We start from the raw sequence: 19,858 nt of genomic DNA, 5'->3' as shown, positions 1-19,858 counted from the left end.
ATGCTGTATTATCGTCATCTTATACCATTGAAAGGGCGCATCGTGTACCTGGCAGACCACCGCCGCCGGGCGCCCCACCGAGACCTCTGCTAGCACGCTTCCTCAGCAGTCGGGACCGGGACGCTATCCTGCAAGCTGCCCGTACGCATGGAGAAATCCGATTCCAGAATACCACTATCCTGCTCTTTCCGGATTTTTCTGCGGCATTACAGAAAACGAGGGCTTCATTTGTACCAGTCAAGAAACGGTTGCGAGATCATCAAATTATTTATTCAATGGCGTTTCCAGCGCGATTGCGGGTTATACACCAAGACAAGACGGTTTTCTTCAACACACCGTTGGAGGCGGATGAATGGCTGTCTTCACTGGGACGCTCTCCTCGAAGATAGAACTGGAGACTGCAACAACATATGGAACTGTTCACTGTGAACACTTGTTACACCTGCCTTCCTACACGGGATCTCGTTTTGGATGTCCAGATGAGTATTAATCTATCTTATCCTGGAACGATGTTCTCATGCAAGTTCTGCCTTATATTATTCTCGTAATTTCTTATATGCAAAGTTCTGAGAGAAGAATTGCGAAACATGTAGTAATACCGTTGTTTATTATTATATTGATGTAATGGGCGCCGTAAAGCAGATGACTATAAAGGGTATTACTCTCTGTATACATGACCCCTCAAGTTAAGTTGATAATTTGCATAATGGGCGGGTGGAAACTGGCTTATCTTTTCTAAGAAAAACAATATGTAATGTTTGTAGTTAGCGGACAATTACCCGCGAAATTGGGAATCACAACGCCGGTTCCTTTTACCTCAATTGTGCTTCCTTCCTTTTTTTCTTTGTTCCTGCTCACCTGTATTAGTCATCTGATATATAGGTGATCCCCCGTTTTGCCTCAATTATCACTTTTGTGATAATAAAAAAGCGTAGCAATCAGTGCATAGCATTGGTTGTTCTATATTTGTTATTGCTGATAACCTGACTGTTTTACTGCATATCTCAACTGAAAGCATTTAGCATTGTTCTCTTATTGGTATATTCTTAGCAATTGAAGTATTATGACATTATCTATTCTTTCTGTGAATGTGAGGGGTCTGGGAGACTCCCATAAGAGGAACCTGACTTTTTCATTTATCCGGCAGCAAGGTCCACAGATAATATGCCTTCAAGAAACACATCTTATACAATCTACTGTCAGCTGCTTAAATAGAACATGGATTCAGTGGTCGGCCCATTCTACGCACAGTACATATTCTAGAGGGGTTTCCATTTTGATACATAGATCGCTCAGATGGGAACCGGGTGCACTGCAGACAGACAAGGAGGGCAGGTCAATTTTTGTGCATGCATGGATTGAAGGTCAGCAGTTCGTACTGATTGGGCTTTATCTTCCTCCTCCGGCCTCCATGACTGTGTTATATGAGGCGGCCAAATTTGCATCCCAATTTCCAGCAGCTGGGGTGATATGTATGGGAGACTTCAACCTTCTTCTAGATCCTTCCACAGACAAGTTTTATCCAGGTCCGGTCCCTGGGCATCTGCCCGGGTCTACTCCACTGGCGGGCTTTTTGGGGGAGATGGGTTGGATAGATATGTGGAGACAGCGCCATCCCAATGGTCGCGAATACACATGCTTCACACCTGGGAGAAACTCACTATCCAGGATTGATTATGTGTGTAGTAACGCCAGAGCTTACGGCATGTTGGAAAGTATCTCTCACTTAACTAGAGCAATGTCAGATCACTCTCCTATAATAGTAAAGCTCAATTTACGACCCCATCACCTATATAGAGGGCCTAGGAAAGTTCACCCATTCTGGCTTAAAGTATTTGGGGATCAGGACCGCATCCCGGATCAATTGACCGTGTTCTTTGCAGAAAATCTTCCCTTTGACAACCACTCAGCCTTATGGGACGCATTGAAGGCATACCTGCGTGGGTGTTTGCAGTCCTCGATCTCCTACCACAAAAGGCAGGCCTCTGAGGTGGAACAACTGCTGGCAGCTGAATGTACAACTTTAGAGGCCGCATTCATAGAAGATCCCACCCCATTGAACCAACAGACGTGGCTACAGAGAGGCAGGGAATATGTTCATCTCCTGCAGGAAAAAACGAAGCGTCGCATATTCTTCTCCAACCAGAAATACTTTGAACTGGGTAATCAATCCAGCAGCTTGCTGGCACACATGATTCATAGTAATTCGTCCTCGCCAGCAATATTGCGTATTCACTCCGCGGCAGGGGTAGTGGTACACGACAATGAGCGGATTATGTCTCGCTTCACTGAATTCTACAAAGAACTCTACGAATCTAAAATACAGGTGTCTCCACAGAACATCAGGGATTACCTACTGGACATGGAGATTCCACAACTAACGGAGTCACAGAGGGAGTTTATGGAAGCCCCTATCACGCTACCTGAACTATCGGAAGCATTGACCACCATGGCAAAGGGCAAGGCATCGGGCCCTGATGGACTCCCCCTGGAGGTATACACTAAATATCAGGAGCAACTCCTACCACAACTACTGGAAATATTGAATGCCTCCTTTGGAAAAGGAACTCTGCCGGCCTCAATGTATGATGCGACTATAATTGTACTTCTGAAGCCGGATAAAACTCCAATGGATTGCGGATCTTACAGGCCCATCTCTTTACTCAACACAGATTACAAACTGCTGACTAAAGTACTGGCTCTTAGACTAAATTCCGTCATCTCTGACATTATTCACCCGGATCAATCGGGGTTCATCCCTGGGAGGAGTACGTCTGATAATCTGAGGAGAGTCCAGACGGTGGCGCAGATAGGCGAGCGTAACAAAAACAACTGGGCCCTGGCCTCCTTGGATGCGGCTAAGGCTTTCGACTCTGTGGAATGGACCTACTTAGCTAGTGTTCTGTCTAGTTTTGGATTCGGCCCTGCATTTGTGTCATGGATACAGATAATTTACAAGCATCCCAGGGCTAATATAGCGCTGAATGGCCTCACATCTACCTCCTTTGACCTAGGTAGGGGAACTAGGCAGGGCTGCCCCCTGTCACCCCTACTATTTGCACTGGCAATGGAACCATTGGCAATACTCATCAGATCAGATCCGGAAGTAAAAGGGGTCCCACACGACGGGTGAGGACCGTATTGCACTGTACGCAGATGATATTATGTTATTTGTTTCGCAGATACAGTCTTCCCTCCCGAGAATGATGCATCTTATAAACACCTTTGGAGATTACTCTGGACTGCGCATTAACTGGTCCAAATCGACCATCTTGTTTTTACAGCCTGGGGAAACACAGTCGGCGGGCTCCACGAGAGAAGGACTTGCTGTAGTTGACCAATTTAAATACCTGGGTATACTCATTACCAGAAAGGCGGCAATCTCCCTACAACTCAATGTGTATCCTCTATTATCCATTGCCAGAGAAAAGTTTAAGATATGGGCGGCCCTCCCATTGTCGGTCATGGGACGAATTAATCTGATTAAAATGGTGATACTTCCTAAGAGTCTTTATATTTTACAACATATATTCACTCCCATACCAAAGTCCTTCTTCCGGAAACTGGAGTCCCTCATCATTTCCTTTATATGGGGAAGGTCTAGGTCAAAACTGGCCTTACAGAAGCTACAAAGACCAAAGGAGATGGCTGGTATTGCTCTCCCGGACATTTATTTATACTATCTGGCCGGCCAACTCAAATACCTAAGCACCTGGACGCAAACCAAACGGCCCCCGGGCCTTGAGGGTATGTTACTGGACTATTCTGCACATAAGTCATTGTGGCCGGTGTTGTTTCATCAGGACGTGCCAAGATCCTCTTTACTGCCTGTCTGTCGAGTGGCAAGGGAAGTCTGGAAAGTGGCTATGACTATATCGAGTTCTTCAGACATCCCCGCAGAAACTCCTCTGTGGCATAACACGGTGTTGGAATCCTTGGTAAAGTTCCCAGATGCCGCATACTGGATTGATGTGGGTGTCACAGTGCTTGGAGATGTGTATGAAAATAATATCCTTTTGTCCTTCGAACAAATGCAAGAAAAATTTCGGCTTCCCCGACAGCATTTCTTCAGATATCTGCAGATGCGTCACCTCCTTGCTGAGCAGTTTCCGAGACAGCGTCAACCCATCTCCTCCTACCCACTCATCGGGGTGGTCCGATCACAGGGCCCCAGAGGTCTGATCTCTACTATTTACGCTCACTTGATTGAACAGAAGGCTAATGCGAACCCACTGCCGATTATTTCCAGGTGGTCTCAACTAATCCCTTCTTTGACGGAGGATTCCATTGAAGACCTACTACAATCACACTTACATGTGTCACCCGCTGCTAATAATAAGCTCATCCAGCTGTACTATATTCATCAGGCGTATCTGACGCCTCAGCGCCTATTTCAAATGAAATACATATCAGAACCGGCTTGTCCGAAATGTTCACATGCCCCAGCTGACTTCTGGCACATGGTATGGATGTGCCCACACCTCCGCTCTTACTGGTCAGAGATCATCGGTTTCCTCAACTTAATGTTACCATTTCCTGTTGTAGGGACTCCAGAGTTGTGTCTATTTGGAATACTGGAGGAAGACATATGGTCCCGTCATACCAAAATATTTCTACAAGAGACCCTTTTCTTGGCCCGCAAAGGCATTTCTATGAGATGGATGGATCGTCGACCTCCTAAGGTTACAGTATGGAAGCAGATGGTTAATTCCACTATATCATATGAACGTATCATTTTTAAACATAGAGATCGGCCGGACAATTTCCACAAAATATGGGACATATGGTGCAACAGCACTGAGACAACATACACTCCGAGGGAAATAGAGACGGCTGTGGATACAAGGAGGGGGGGGAGGAGAAGATAGGCAGGTAGGGATGAGACGGATAATGTAGTGGATCTCCCGGACCTCTCACATATAAACATATTGTGTGAATTTTATACAGTTGTGAAAATGTGAAGCGAATGGATGTACTATCTGTTAAAAAAATTTATTATGCCTTTTTTTTGGGTAAGTGAAGTAAACAGGATGGCAATACTGTTGAGATTTGTTCAGCACCTGCGAGTGCTTAGGTGTATTGATAGGGACACTGTTGTCCTTTGCATTTTGTTTTTTTATTCTTCATAATGTGATAAAACAAACTCACTTTTCAATAAAAACAAGTTTAAAAAAAAAAGAAAAAGTTAATGCTTGTTATGATAGAAAGCTGTCAGAATACACAGTGCATCTCCGCTTTCTGCGTTTGGGATTAAGTAGGCACGGACCGGTCAGAATACCCAGCGAACCCCTGTTCAATGTGGAAAGAATCTACAAATGGCAGAGTAACATTAGAACGGGACCATGGAGCGGTGGAAGAAGTTGGCCTGGTCTGATGCTTCAAGTTTTCCTTTTGCATCATCTGGACAGCTGGCTGCATGTGTGTCGCTTTCCTGGGGAAGAGATAGCACCGGGTTGTCCCATGGAAGGAAGGCTTGCCAGCGGAGGCAGTGTGGTTCTCTGGGCAACATTCTGCTGGGAAACCTTGGGTCCTGGCATTCATGTGGATGTTACTTTGACACATACCAGCTACCTAAAGTAAACCTTATTGTAGACCAAGTACACCCCCTTCATAGCAGCGGTATTCCCTAATAGCAGTGGCCTCTTCCAGCAAGATAATGCGCTCTGCAACACTGCAAAAAAAATAATCCATTATGGTTTGAGGAACATGTCCAATAGCTTATCGGGTTGACTTGGTCTCAAAATTCTATAGATCTCCGTTCAATTAAGCATAGTGGGATGAGCTGGAAAAACAAGTCCAATCCATGAGGCCCCACATCGCCACTTACAGGCCTCACCCGATCTGACGCTCATGTCTTGATGCCGGTTACCACAGGAAACCATTTTTAGAGGTCTCTTGGAGTCCATTCCTCAACGTGTCAGAACTGTTTTGGCGGCACAAGGGGGACCTACACAATACTCGCTAGGTGGTTTTAATGCTATAACTGGACAGTGTATCTGGACACCTTTTGAGTAGTGCTATAATTTAGTTTGAACTCATTACATTACTTTGTCCTTTTATATAATGTACTAACATATATGTTTTGCACTAAACTGTTTCTGTATTCAGTGGAGCACAGAATTGCAGTGAATAAAGTCCACCCGTTCACTCAGAAATACATATATAAAAATGATATGTAATGTGGCTACACACTGTATAGTCCGGATAAAAATTAAACTCACTGATTCCAGGAAAAGTTCCTCACCATTCCCAATATCAAGGAGGTTAGATTTGGTAGATGAAGTATCAGAACACGCTTGATGTTTCTACTGCGCAGTCTCCCAGCCTTCACATAAAGTGGTTCTGCAGAGGATAAAAGCAGACAGACATAGCGCAGACTGCAGCGTTGGATAAAATCTTTTGGTACTTTATTCCATGTACTCACAAAGTAAAAAGCGCTCCTAAATATATAATATCTCCACGTTGCATGCCAAGCCCCTCCTGCCCTCTCCTAACACATCTAACCTCCTTGATAGCCCCATTGCATATCATTTTTATATATTTATTACTTTGTCCTTCCCATAGTTCTCAGAAGAGGTTCTGCAAGTATTTAAGAGTTACAAGCTGGACGACACACAAGCATCACGGAAAAAAATTGAGGAATTGAAATCTGGAGGTGAACACGTATACTTTGCTAAATTCCTGACAAGTGAGAAGGTAACGCCCAACTACCCCACTGGCGCTTTACTTTGAGTTCTACATTTTGTGATCTTCCAATGTTTTACAGAAATTACTCTATTTACATACATGTTAGAATTACATGGTATAATTAAAGGGATTTTCCACTTTCTGAAAACTGATGACCTATCCACCGAATAGGTCATCCAGTATATGATCGGTACGTGTCAGACACCCGGACCCCGCACCGATCCGGCACGCCTGCTGCCTCCGGGAGCCAGACGATGTTGCCGGAATCTGATGGCTCCGGTCAAAGAACAATGGCCCAGCTGCAGTATTGCAGCTCGGCTCCTATTCAAGTGAATAGGAGCAGATCTGCAGTTCCGGCGAATGGCCGCTATGCAGTGGTCGGAGCCATCTACTTCCGGCTCCAACTACTGCATACCATTCCAAACATCCGGTGCACGTAAGCAGCCGGAGTTGCGGGTGTTGGACATGCACCGATCATATACTGATGACCTATCTGGTGGATAGGTCATCAGTTTTCAGGAAGTGGACAACCCCTTTAACTAAATATAATATAATTAACTAAGCAAATATTAAACTTGTGTGAAAAATTAATTTAATTTTTTTGTTTTTCCTTTTAGTTAATGGATTTGCAACTAAGTGACAGCAACTTTCGTCGACATATTTTGCTGCAGTATCTCATATTGTTCCAGTACTTGAAAGGCCAAGTGAAGTTTAAAACGTAATTTTTTATTTTGTTTCAATATGTAGTTTTAACTCGGTGGTTGTCATCTGGCAATACTGATATAGGGAGGGGGCTCAAATGTGTCGTTTTTAGAAGGTTGCGCATCACGTTCAGCCAGGACTTATTTTGAATTTTTAAATTTTTTTTATTTTTTTTTAAATGCCATTTCATCTGACCATAGGAAGACTATTTCCTTTTTTTTTTTTTTTTTTTTTTTTTTTTTTTTGAAACGTAAAAGTTTTACCTGCTTCCAATTACTGCAATTTGCTCTTGTATTTGGCAAAAGAATATACAGATGTAAGATGGGCTTCCAATGTTGCTGTGTATGTATTGCTACCCCGTTCCCTGGCCCTGCCCAATGTGATCATATAGGGGTAAGCTAGTGTGGCCCCTCTTTTTAGGTGGTGGCTATCGTGGTCCCTTGTCCAATATATCTGCTAGGAGAGTTCCCCTTCTAGCAGAAAGTAAACAAAGTATGTCTATCCACACTGCATTTGAAGTGTATGTTGGAAACGTTCACTATAAAGGCCCCGAAAATCTCCAACTTTAATTTGAGCAGTATTAGGCTTAGATGATGGCTCAGGAGCTGCTTTAGACCAAGCCATTATACCATCTGTTTGACCGGTTCGGCTGAGAACGGCATTCTGCAGTTTCTACGTACTGAGACATTTAAAGAGGCTCTGTCACCGCATTATAAGTGGCCTATCTTCTACATAATATGATCGGCGCTGTAATGTAGATCTCCGCAGTGTTGTTTATTTACAAAAACAATAATTTGTGACGGTTATGACTTATATTAGCTTTATGCTAATGAGTTTCTTCATGCCCAACTGGGCGTGTTTTACTTTTTGACCAAGTGGGCGTTGTGGAGAGAAGTGTATGACGCTGACCAATCAGCGTCATACACTTCTCTCCATTCATTTACACAGCACATGGTGATCTAGCTAGATCACTATGTGCTGTGTAAATGAATGGAGAGAAGTGTATGATGCTGATTGGTCAGCGTCATACACTTCTCTCCACAACGCCCACTTGGTCAAAAAGTAAAACACACCCAGTTGTCCATTAAGAAACTCATTAGCATAAAGGTAAAATAGGTCGTAACTCCGTCAAAAATGCTGATCACATTATGTAGAAGATGGGCCACTTAGAATGTGGTTACGGAGCCTCTTTAAAGAGGCTCTGTCACCAGATTTTGCAACCCCTATCTGCTATTGCAGCAAATAGGCAGTTATTACAGTAACGTTTTTATTTTTTAAAAACGAGCATTTTTGGCCAAGTTATGACCATTTTTGTATTTATGCAAATGAGGCTTGCAAAAGTCCAAGTGTGCGTGTATTATGTGCGTACATCGGGGCGTTTTTACTTCTTTTACTAGCTGGGCGCTCTGACGAGAAGTATCATCCACTTCTCTTCAGAACGCCCAGCTTCTGGCAGTGCAGACACACAGCGTGTTCTCGAGAGATCACACTGTGACGTCACTCACTTCCTGCCCCAGGTCCTGCATCGTGTCGGCCACATCGGCACCAGAGGCTACAGTTGATTCTGCAGCAGCATCAGCGTTTGCAGGTAAGTAGCTACATCGACTTACCTGCAAACGCCGATGCTGCTGCAGAATCAAATGTAGCCTCTGGTGCCGATGTGTCCTCGCTCGTCCGACACGATGCAGGACCTGTGAGTGACGTCACAGCGTGATCTCTCGAGAACACGCTGTGTGTCTGCACTGCCAGAAGCTGGGCGTTGTGAAGAGAAGTGGATGATACTTCTCGTCAGAACGACCAGCTAGTAAAAGAAGTAAAAACGCCCCGATGTACGCACATAATACACGCCCAGTTGGACTTTTACTTTAAATACGCCCACTTGGACTTTTGCAAGCCTCATTTGCATAAATACAAAAATGGTCATAACTTGGCCAAAAATGCTCGTTTTTTTAAAATAAAAACGTTACTGTAATCTACATTGCAGCGCCGATCTGCTGCAATAGCAGATAGGGGTTGCAAAATCTGGTGACAGAGCCTCTTTAAGCTGCAGAAGCTAAACAGTACAACATTTTTAATAAAAGCTAAATACAAAAGTGCTTTTGTGGTAAATTTCATGAATGAAAAAACCAAAAAAAACACCAAAGGTGCCCACAGGCTTTAAGTGTCTTGCTGAGGGTTATTTCTATATTTTAATGAACTTTGATATTTCCCTATGTTTGCTTGTAACTTACCCAAACAGGTTTTGGTTTAATAGATTCAAACAGTCTGGGCACATCTAATTGTTTACCTCTAAACCTAATAGAAATAACTCTCTTATATTTCAGCTCTAACTATGTCTTGCTGGATGAGCAATCTCACTGGATTGAGGACACTACCAAACTTGTTCACCAGGTTTGTATGACTTTAATACAGAAGTTTGTCACATTTTAAACTCTGAGACCATGGCTAATAGCTCTTCTTTTCTTCATTTCAGTTACTCTGTGAAACCCCTTCTGCCGGAGACAAGTTTTCTAAAACGGTGGAGGTGAGCTATTTCCGATTCAATAGCATTGCGAGCTGGCAGATCACATTGCGGCACTTAATGTCTAAAACATTGTTTTCAGCACATACTCAATACAGAAGAAAACTGGAACTCCTGGAAAAATGAAGGCTGCCCCAGTTTTGTGAAAGAGAGGTATGGGCTTTTTTGTCACCTAAATAGGCACTGTCCTTTCACCAAACTTTGTATAAATCAACCGTATAAGAGAGCTTAAAAATATAGGAAACTTTGTAGTATATCTTATTACAGGAAAAAAAGTATCTTTCTCTCTCCTAAACTGTTTACTCACTCTGAATTAAATGCTCTCCCCGTCTTGCCTTAGACCAGATGGATTATCAGCTCAAATCAGGTTACTTCTGCCCATAGAGGTCTATGGGGAGGGGAGAGCAGCAGCTGGTAAGAGTTATGTCACCCCAATGCTGGATTCTCAGCCACACTGCTCATTACTGCTGTATAATCTCCACGCTGCTGCAGCTTCTATGCATGTTACAGAGATAGAGCAGGAATCGTTAGGAGAGTTAGGTACGCTTTAACTAGTGTATGGGTAGTTCATGTGGGAATTTTTAATTTATATTTTTGTTGCATTTTCCATCTAAATTATTTATATCTTTTATGGTACAAACTTGTGAATTTCTGTGTAATTTGTTCTGATTAGTATTTTTGTTCCATTCCAAATTAGACAACCTGACAGTAAACCTTTGAAAATGGCAAGGAAACGACCGTCCCCTGAAGACTTTCTAGGCAAAGGGTCAAACAAAAAAATGTTAATGGGAAAGTAAGATTCTAGACCTGTTTGCTTCTGTTTGAGATTTTGTCGATCTTTTCTTTTTGATCTGCCCTTTCAGATTTTAGTTTTGTGACGGTTATATTTTTGTTTTCTGGCTCTGTATAAAATGGTTATTCCCTATTTAAAGGGGGTTCTCAGTTCATTGACATTAATGGCCTATTCTTTCTATCAGTGTTGGTCCTGGAGAATCCCTTTAAATAATTTGCTTTCTGCAGCAGTCCTTGTGTGTTTTCTGGAAAACATTTTGCTCTTCGATTTGCCTATTAAAGAGGCTCTGTCACCAGATTTTGCAACCCCTATCTGCTATTGCAGCAGATCGGCGCTGCAATGTAGATTACAGTAACGTTTTTATTTTTAAAAAACTAGCATTTTTGGCCAAGTTATGACCATTTTTGTATTTATGCAAATGAGGCTTGCAAAAGTCCAACTGGGCGTGTTTACAGTAAAAGTACATCTGGGCGTGTTTACTTGTTTTACTAGCTGGGTGTTAGGAATGGGAGTGTATGATGCTGACGAATCAGCATCATCCACTTCTGTTCGTTAACACCCAGCTTCTGGCAGTGCAGACACACAGCGTGTTCTCGAGAGATCACGCTGTGACGTCACTCACTTCCTGCCCCAGATCCTGCATCGTGTCGGCCACATCGGCACCAGAGGCTACAGTTGATTCTGCAGCAGCATCGGCGTTTGCAGGTAAGTCGATGTAGCTACTTACCTGCATCAGCGTTTGCAGGTAAGTAGCTACATCGACTTACCTGCAAACGCCGATGCTGCTGCAGAATCAACTGTAGCCTCTGGTGCCGATGTGTACTCGCTCGTCCGACACGATGCAGGACCTGGGGCAGGAAGTGAGTGACGTCACAGCGTGATCTCTCGAGAACACGCTGTGTGTCTGCACTGCCAGAAGCTGGGTGTTCTGAAGAGAAGTGGATGATACTTCGAGACACAACGCCCAGCTAGTAAAAGAAGTAAACACGCCCCGATGTAACACACATAATACACGCCCAGTTGGACTTTAGCAAGCCTCATTTGCATAAATACAAAAATGGTCATAACTTGGCCAAAAATGCTCGTTTTTAAAAAATAAAAACGTTACTGTAATAACTGCCTATTTGCTGCAATAGCAGATAGGGGTTGCAAAATCTGGTGACAGAGCCTCTTTAAGCTGGAAAAGCTGTTTTTGCACACATGGGAATGTCTGCTCTTATAACTAGAATCTGTCTTTTCAGTGAAGAGTTAACAAGGCTCTGGAATCTGTGTCCTGACAACATAGAAGCCTGCAAGTCCGAGACCAGGTGAGGTAGAACATATACCTGTCTGTCATAAGTAACCACCTTCTGCCGAGAATTGCATTAAGGGGGTTATCCGGGGACCAAAAATTGCATTGCATTAATTGTTCCCGAAAGTCCTGTAGCTCTTCTAATAAATATATATATATATATATATATATATATATATATTTTTTTTTTTTTATTTTTTTTTTTTTCTTTTCTTTCTTAATAAAGTTTTTATTTAATTAGAATAATATTACTAAAAATACAAATCGGTAAGCAAACATTGCAGGACAGCATATACTATACTCATTTACATCAGCTAGCGCTTTGCTCGGGACTCCAGCAATAGGCAATGTGACCGCTCCTTGCGGTCATGCGCTTAGTAACACGCCAACACGCACAGCAATCAAGCCCTCAGTCACGTGTGGCCGTGTCGGAGCGGCCTCAATATTAGAAGAGCTACAGGACTTCCGGGAACAATTCATCGGGTTTGAACTGCATGATTTAGCACCGAATTTTAAAGTACATTAGTAAGTGACTTCGTTTCACATAAAAATATTAATGCAATGAAATTTTTGGTCCCCGGATAACCCCTTTAAATTTGTTAACCAGACAGTGGCATAAAAGTTTAATGTATAACAATCTGCAGTATAATGGTTTTAGAATGAATAGTAAGGAGCTAAAGCGGATGGACAATGTCAAGGTAGTTATGAAATATTAAGGGTTCATTTAAAGATTCTTTCCCACTTCAAGTAAAATCTGAAATTCAGCCTAACTCTCCTCGGCACCTGTTCTGGCTCCTAAGAATTCATATTTGCTATAGCGATCATTGCTGGCCATCACCTATTAGTCAATCGTGTACCTGTTTACGAACCCCTGTACTGAATATGGATTCCTAGAAACCTATTTTACAGTGTGCAGCAGGGAGACCTGGGGCACAGAAGGTTAATAAACCATAAACATACCTGGTAAGTTCTTGATTTTAAAATGTTAGTTCGCACATATTAGTAGTTGCCCATGGAAACCCTTTAGATTCCTCCTCCTGTTTTTTAGAGGCGCTTTGGAAAATAAACGCAGCGACCTTGATTGTTCGCCATGGGCGACTGCTCCACTTTTGCTTTTCACCAGTTTTGTTAGATCTCCCACATGGTCTCCCTAACCAGATAAGATCCAATTTCTAGAAGACAATGTGCCTTTTAAATTGATGTGCTACTAACAACTTCCCAATTGTCTTACGTTTCTTTTATATCTTAGGGAATTTATGCCATCTTTGGAACAATTCTTTGAAGAGGCAATGGAGCAAGCAGACCCTGAAAACATGGTTGAGGATCAATACAAGTATGTCACTACAGCGTACTCTTACAGATATCCCAAATGGGCAACCCATGTCCATATCCCTATTAAAGCATGTGAGCATCATTAAGAAACCCCCTCCCTCTAGCTAGAGTAGGGAGCCACTGAAAGAGCAGCTGGTGCTTTAGCGGGTCTCCGAGTGGTCAAAGTACCATGTAATTGACCGCACATGAAATGTATGGCTGCTCTTTGCTTCCTCTGGCGATTTCACAGCTGATTGTCAGGGCTTCGTACAGGCCCTTTTGAAGCATTCTTGGCTTAGAAGAAGCACAGAGTCGTGATGTCATTTAATTATTTTTTTATGTAATGTTAGTACAGGGCATGTTGGCACTATATATCAAATATTGTATTTACCCACATCCTTTCCTTATTTAAGATCCGGGTCTAGACTTTAGCAGCTATTATGATTGATTTTTAGTATTCAACCAACAAAAAACTTTCTTAACGACCACCCACCGTCTTTTGGCGGCAGGCGGTGAAGGTGCTTCGTCTACAGTAGCGTCTATGTAGAAGAGGCTGATGAGCGCATAAAATATATTTTATTGTCCCTACATTAAAAACAAGAAACTTACACATATTCGGTATCTAAACGACCTGAAGAATTAATCCAACAGGTTATTTAGGATTAAACGTGAACGGGATAAAAAAGAAACAAGAAAAAGAATTCTATCCCCAAACTGCGAGAAAAAAAATTCTCCCGCATAAAAAAAGGCCTCATACCGCCATGTCAATGAAAAATTAAAACCGTTATGGCTGCTGAAAGGCAGGGAGTGACCAGCACATTTTTACCTAAGGCCTTTTCAGGCCAGGTCATTTAGGGGGTTAAACATCAATAGAAAAATAACTACTTTCTAGCTGTATTGGTTACCTGGCTCCAGTGTTTTGTCCTGCCATGTTTGAGACACACAGAGACAGGCCTATTTCATTGAAAACATATTGATAGATCAACTGGCTTCCTAAGTGGTGGAGGAAACCCAAAAACTTGTAACTTCTTCCCCTTCTGGCAATTTCCTGCCTGATTCAAGATTGTGGTATTCTACACTTCACGTCCATTGCCGCTTCTTTAGACAGTGAGATATTAGGAAGAATGATGTTAGAGCAGGGGTCTCAAACTTGGCCGAGTAAATGGGCTGCACATAGAAAAAATTTCAAGTTGACGGGCCGCATTACTTTCAAATTTGATATAATACAAAATTATTGTTACTCAATTAGTTATTTGAACTTCTATTATAATACTACATTAGTATAATACGACATTACTATAATAATAGCGCTAGGTTTAAACTTAACAACAGAAATTTGCGAGTTTACTCCACGTGCTTATTTTAACAATTCAGTTTAAGTGTCGCTAAATGCAGTCTGGCTGCCAACTGAGCTGACACAAAAATATGAAAATTGGGCAGCCCCTTCTTAGGTCGTGCCACAGTACCCTTTGTAGATGGTGCCACCCACCCACACACATACACCCCTGTAGATAGCTCGATTGGGGCTCCCTCTAGGAGTGGAATCCCCAGCCAGAGCGTTGCCGACGCTTAGGCAGGGGATTCCTCTGCTGGAGGAGCCCATGACGTGACTGTCCATAGACCGTGACGTCAGGGGATCCTCCTGGACCAGAATGTGATGTCAGGGGCAATCCTAGAGCCGGAGTCCCAGAGCACTAGTATAGGTTCTGCTCCGGAACTCTGGGGAAGCCCCTGACATCACTGTCAATATATGGACAGTGATGTCAGGGGCAACCCTAGGGCCCGGAGTCCTGGGCAGAGCGCTACTAGCTCTCTGCCTGGGGCTCAATCTCTGCTCCTGATATCACTGTCCATGTATGGACAGTGATGGCAGGGGGTCCCTCAGAGCAGGAGTCCCAGAGCAGAGAGCTATTATAAGCTCTGCTCGGGGGAAGCCCCTGACATCACTGTCCATATAGGGACAATGACGTCAGAGGCTTCGTCATTCGCTGGCGCACTCTGCTTCGACCTGCTCTCCTCTCCCGAGGGGGCTACGGTGCCCCACGGGCCGCAGATGATTGCCTCAGGGACCACATGCGGTCCGCAGGCCATGTGTTTGAGACCCCTATTTTAGAGTGTCGAACATGACTCAATGGAAGGATGGCTGCTGATCTTAAACGACCCTCCTGACAGGTGGCCCAATTTTCATTTGACTGTCTTCAGTTATAGGTTATAGTCTGTGAGTGACTGTGGAATGTGAGATGGGTAAAAAAAGGCATGTGAGATGGGTAAAAAAAGGCTTCAATACGCAGACAAAATTGGGAGATGCAGACAAAAAAAACCTAAGAATTATCAACCCCCTCAAATTGGATATAGTGTGTACACACACACACACACACACACACACACACACACACACACACACACACACTCTCTATAATTGTATATATAATGTGTGTGCGTGTGTGTGTATATATAATGTATATGTGTGTATATAGATATATAGCTGTATCAATATTAAGGTGTATTTTTTTATTTTTCAGAGTGGTAAACAACTCTAATTATGGCTGGAGAGCACTGAGATTATTGGCTCGTAGAAGCCCCCACTTTTTCCAGCCTACCAATCAACAGTTTAAGAGTTTACCAGAATACTTGGAGAATATGGTGATCAAGATAGCAAAAGAGTTGCCAGTAAGTAGTCACAACGTTGCCAGTAAGTAGTCACAACGTATTGTTTCCAGTTACTGCCGGCATCTAGCTCCCAACTTGCTCAAACTCATGGTTTAAAAGAGAATAAAACGTTAAGAGATCACATCGCATGATCCCAGCAGAAAAAAGAAAAGCACCTTAAATTTTTTTTATTATATTGCTTTTAATAAAATATAAACAAAAATTTTATTTATTAGTGTTGTCACGTTCTAATTTTTACTGTGTTCAAACTTTTACTTCTCTATGGGGGCTGCCATTTTTTTTTCATCTCTGTATGTGTCGATTAACGACACATACAGACATGGAATACGGCACATACAACCCCATAGAGAATGCGAACGGGAGCCGTTCCATTCACTATAGTGTACGCCGTCTGTGTGGGAACGGCGCATGCGCCGCTCCCACACAGTCCAAATGAAAGGTCTTCGGCCAAGCGACATCCGGCGCCATTTTCTTGTGGACCGGAAGCCGCTGCCGGACAGTAAGATGACGACTTCCGGCCGCGGCTTCCGGCCATATGTTCGGGCGCAAGGAATAGGAGCGTAGACTAGTGGAGGCGGCGGCGGCGGCAGGTAATTTATGTTCGTGTATGTGATGTGTGTATTATGTTCGTGTGATACGGTCTGCTGAGCCCTGTATCTAATCCTCCTAAACTGTGCAGTCGCTCAGAAAATGGCGGCACACAGTGTAGGAGGTTTGAAGATTCAAACCCCTCCTCCTGGCACTAGCCAGAATAAGGGAGGTGGGATTGTGTGAGGACACTAGAGGAGAGTGTGTCCACCCCAAATTTGCAGCATAAATCAATGAGGTTGCTTTACCACAGTGACCATGCTGCAATTTTGGGAACTGCTCCCTCTAGTGCCCAGCACATGGAAATGTTATAAATTAGAATCTAATTTATAATATTTCCTGACTTGTGAAAAAAATAGAAAAATTAAAACAATGTGTAATCACTCAAATACAAATTGTTTAACTGAAAATAATAAATAATTTCTAGCGACACAATCCCTTTAAAGAGGCTCTGTCACCAGTTTATAACTGCCCTATCTTTAACCTAATCTAATAGGCGCTTTAATGTAGATAAGTAAGGTGTTGTTTTTTTTTTTTAAAAAACAAACTTATTTTTGACAAAGTTATGAGCATTTTAAGTGTTATGCAAATTTATTCTTAATGCCCAAGTGGGCGTTTTTGTTTTTTTTACCCTTGACCAAGTGGGCGTAGTAAAGAGAAGTGTATGACGCTGACCCATCGGCGTCATACACTTCTCTTCATTCATGTCCAGCTTAAACCACAGCACAGCGTGATCTTGCGAGATCACGCTGGGCTGTCACTACCGTAGTTCCTTCACACAAGCGACTGGAAAATGACTGGACATCGACGTCTGGTTATACTCCCGTTGCTTGTGTGAAGGAACTACGGGAGTAAGTGACAGCACAGCGTGATCTCGCGAGATCACTCTGTGCTGTGGATTAAGCTGGACATGAATGAAGAGAAGTGTATGACGCTGATTGGTCAGCATCATACACTTCTCTTTACTACACCCACTTATGCAAATTTATTCTTAATTCCCAACACTTAAAATGCTCATAACTTTGTCAAAAATAAGTTTGTTTTTTAAAAAAAACAAACACCTAATCTACATTTAAAGCGCCTATTAGATTAGGTAGAAGATAGGGCAGTTATAAACTGGTGACAGAGCCTCTCTAATTTACTAGAGGATAGAACTTTATAGTCTGTGCCAACTGTTGTTCCTTTGCATAATACTAAAAATGCATAATGTCCTTAGCCCCCTTCAGAGGAGATAAAAACAGGAGAAGATGAGGATGATGAAGATAATGAATCTTTGTTGAAGGAAAACAATGAAAGTAAGTATATTCTACACATCACTAAACTTAAGAGGTCTATAAACACCAGGGATCTCCACATGGTCTGGATTCAAAACAAAGCAACAAAAAGATAGTGAATGAAGTGCAATGGAAACCATAGGCCAAACTTCTCAATGTGTTGCAGCTGCCGAGCCTGCTTGTGTTTTCAATGAGGAGAAGGCAGAAACCTGCTCTTAGACTCCTCTGGCTGCGGCTTATCTACTATCGAGCAAAAGGATCGGGCATGTTGAATTTCAACATACTTGACCCTTCTCTTCCCTGACATATGCCTCCCTTTTTTTTTTTTTTCTTTTATTATGGTCTTTCAAAAGAGGCTTATTAGTCATATTTGTGCATTTTATCAATAACCTAAGACAGCTTTTGTCTCTGTTCAAACTAGCTCCTTGGCTTTTGTTTATAATGGACCATGAGAGCTATGACAGATCTGTTTTTAAACTGATCCCAACAAATCCTGATGGATCCAATTGACTTCTAATGGGCTCCGTCGGGGTTCAAAAAATAGCTCTGCAGATTATGCTATTGCTGTCAAAGATATCGGAACCCCTTTCAGAATAACCTCAGTGTGAACACAGACTTAGGCCCCATGCACACGACCATATTTTTCATCTGTAATTACGGACCCATTCGTTTCTATTGGCCACAGACACCTTTCAGTATATTTATATCTATGGGAGCTTCCGTAAATACAGACGGCTACGGCTTTGCATCCGTAAATCGTCCATATTTATGGAAGAGTTGCTAGGCAACATGTTGACATCATTTGCAGTTGCCCTCCTTTTTTTTTTTTTTTTTAAACTGATCCATATATACGGATCAAATACGGATGCAATACGGACTGTATTTGTGGATAACAATCCGTAAATACGGATGAATTACGGATCCTTATTTATGAGCAGTATTTACTGATAGATGAAAATACGGTCTCGTGCATGGGGCCCTTATACAGGTGTTCTACTTTTCTGACAGGCCAGAGCTGTCATACATAAATAAATAAATAAAGACATTTTGTCGTGAGCTGTAGAACTTTTTAGAAATTAGTTGTTTCTTTTTTTTCTTGTGGTTAAATAGTTACATTTTTCTGTTTTATCCTAAAAAATATAATACAGTTGCTCTTTAGACATTTTCTCACTTATAAAATTATTTGTTTTGATTTTCTTTTATGGTTGTATATTGCGTATAGATGGGCAAACAATTTATGTATCGTTCTTGCCTAGAGATCTAGCTTTTCAGGTTTTTAATTCTACTTGGGCTAGCTTTTCATGAAGTCATTAATATTTGTGCAGTAAAATCATAACCTTTAAATATTATTCCAGGTCCAGAGGTCCAGCAGCAGAAGGTAGTCACTGGTGAGCTCATCGAGTTACTTGCTAATAAGCTAGGAGAGCAGTGGAAGTCTTTGGCCCCTCACTTAGAGATGAAAGACTCAGACATTCAAGGCATTGAATCTGACAGTGAGGATGTGAAAATGAGGGCCAAACTCCTGCTGGTCGCGTGGCAGGATCGAGAAGGAGCTCACGCGACTGTTGAAAATCTGATAGCTGCTTTGAATCAAGCTCTGTTGAGTGACCTGGCTGAAAACCTGTCCAATGAAATGGAAAATTGAACATAAACCGGTTGGATTTGCATGTTAAGGGAGATATACACATCATTCCATCTGGCTCTCGTATGACACTGAAATGCCAAGTAAAGCTTTATAATGCAGCGTTTGGGATATTGTAGGAGGACTTTTTTTTTTTTTTTTTAAATGAAACTTTTTTGAAGTACCTGTAATAATAAATATTTTGGCTTTTGCAATATTTGTTTAGATGCATTTTAAATTTAGGGAGTGGGGGAGGAGTCTGAAGTGGGGACAGGCATTTTTCTCTGCTGAGTTATATGACAAAGTTCCTTATATTCGCTTATGCTACTGATTTATGCAAGGTTTGTTCAAAGTGCACTGCCAATTTTAATTTTATTGATTTTATTAAATTTTGAATTGT

The 19,858-nt window shown here is 42.3% G+C and overlaps 1 protein-coding gene across 1 annotated transcript in view; it reads left to right on the top strand.

Annotated features, from left to right (window-relative positions):
• THOC1 (THO complex subunit 1) overlaps window positions 1-19,615 on the top strand; it is a 31,166-nt gene extending 11,551 nt beyond the window's left edge. Inside the window, exons 11-21 of the mRNA XM_075826368.1 lie at window positions 6,565-6,696; window positions 7,305-7,405; window positions 9,714-9,780; window positions 9,863-9,913; window positions 9,993-10,063; window positions 10,608-10,703; window positions 11,945-12,010; window positions 13,244-13,327; window positions 15,828-15,975; window positions 17,780-17,858; window positions 19,193-19,615. Coding sequence (XP_075682483.1) covers window positions 6,565-6,696; window positions 7,305-7,405; window positions 9,714-9,780; window positions 9,863-9,913; window positions 9,993-10,063; window positions 10,608-10,703; window positions 11,945-12,010; window positions 13,244-13,327; window positions 15,828-15,975; window positions 17,780-17,858; window positions 19,193-19,482 — 1,185 coding nt within the window. The 3' untranslated portion in view covers window positions 19,483-19,615. The remainder of the gene's footprint in view (window positions 1-6,564; window positions 6,697-7,304; window positions 7,406-9,713; window positions 9,781-9,862; window positions 9,914-9,992; window positions 10,064-10,607; window positions 10,704-11,944; window positions 12,011-13,243; window positions 13,328-15,827; window positions 15,976-17,779; window positions 17,859-19,192) is intronic.
• The last annotated feature ends 243 nt before the right edge of the window (window positions 19,616-19,858 follow it).

The sequence above is a fragment of the Rhinoderma darwinii genome, chromosome 5 (genome assembly GCF_050947455.1).
Source record: "Rhinoderma darwinii isolate aRhiDar2 chromosome 5, aRhiDar2.hap1, whole genome shotgun sequence".
Taxonomy (NCBI): domain Eukaryota; kingdom Metazoa; phylum Chordata; class Amphibia; order Anura; family Rhinodermatidae; genus Rhinoderma; species Rhinoderma darwinii.
This window is presented reverse-complemented; position numbering and strand designations above follow the sequence as displayed.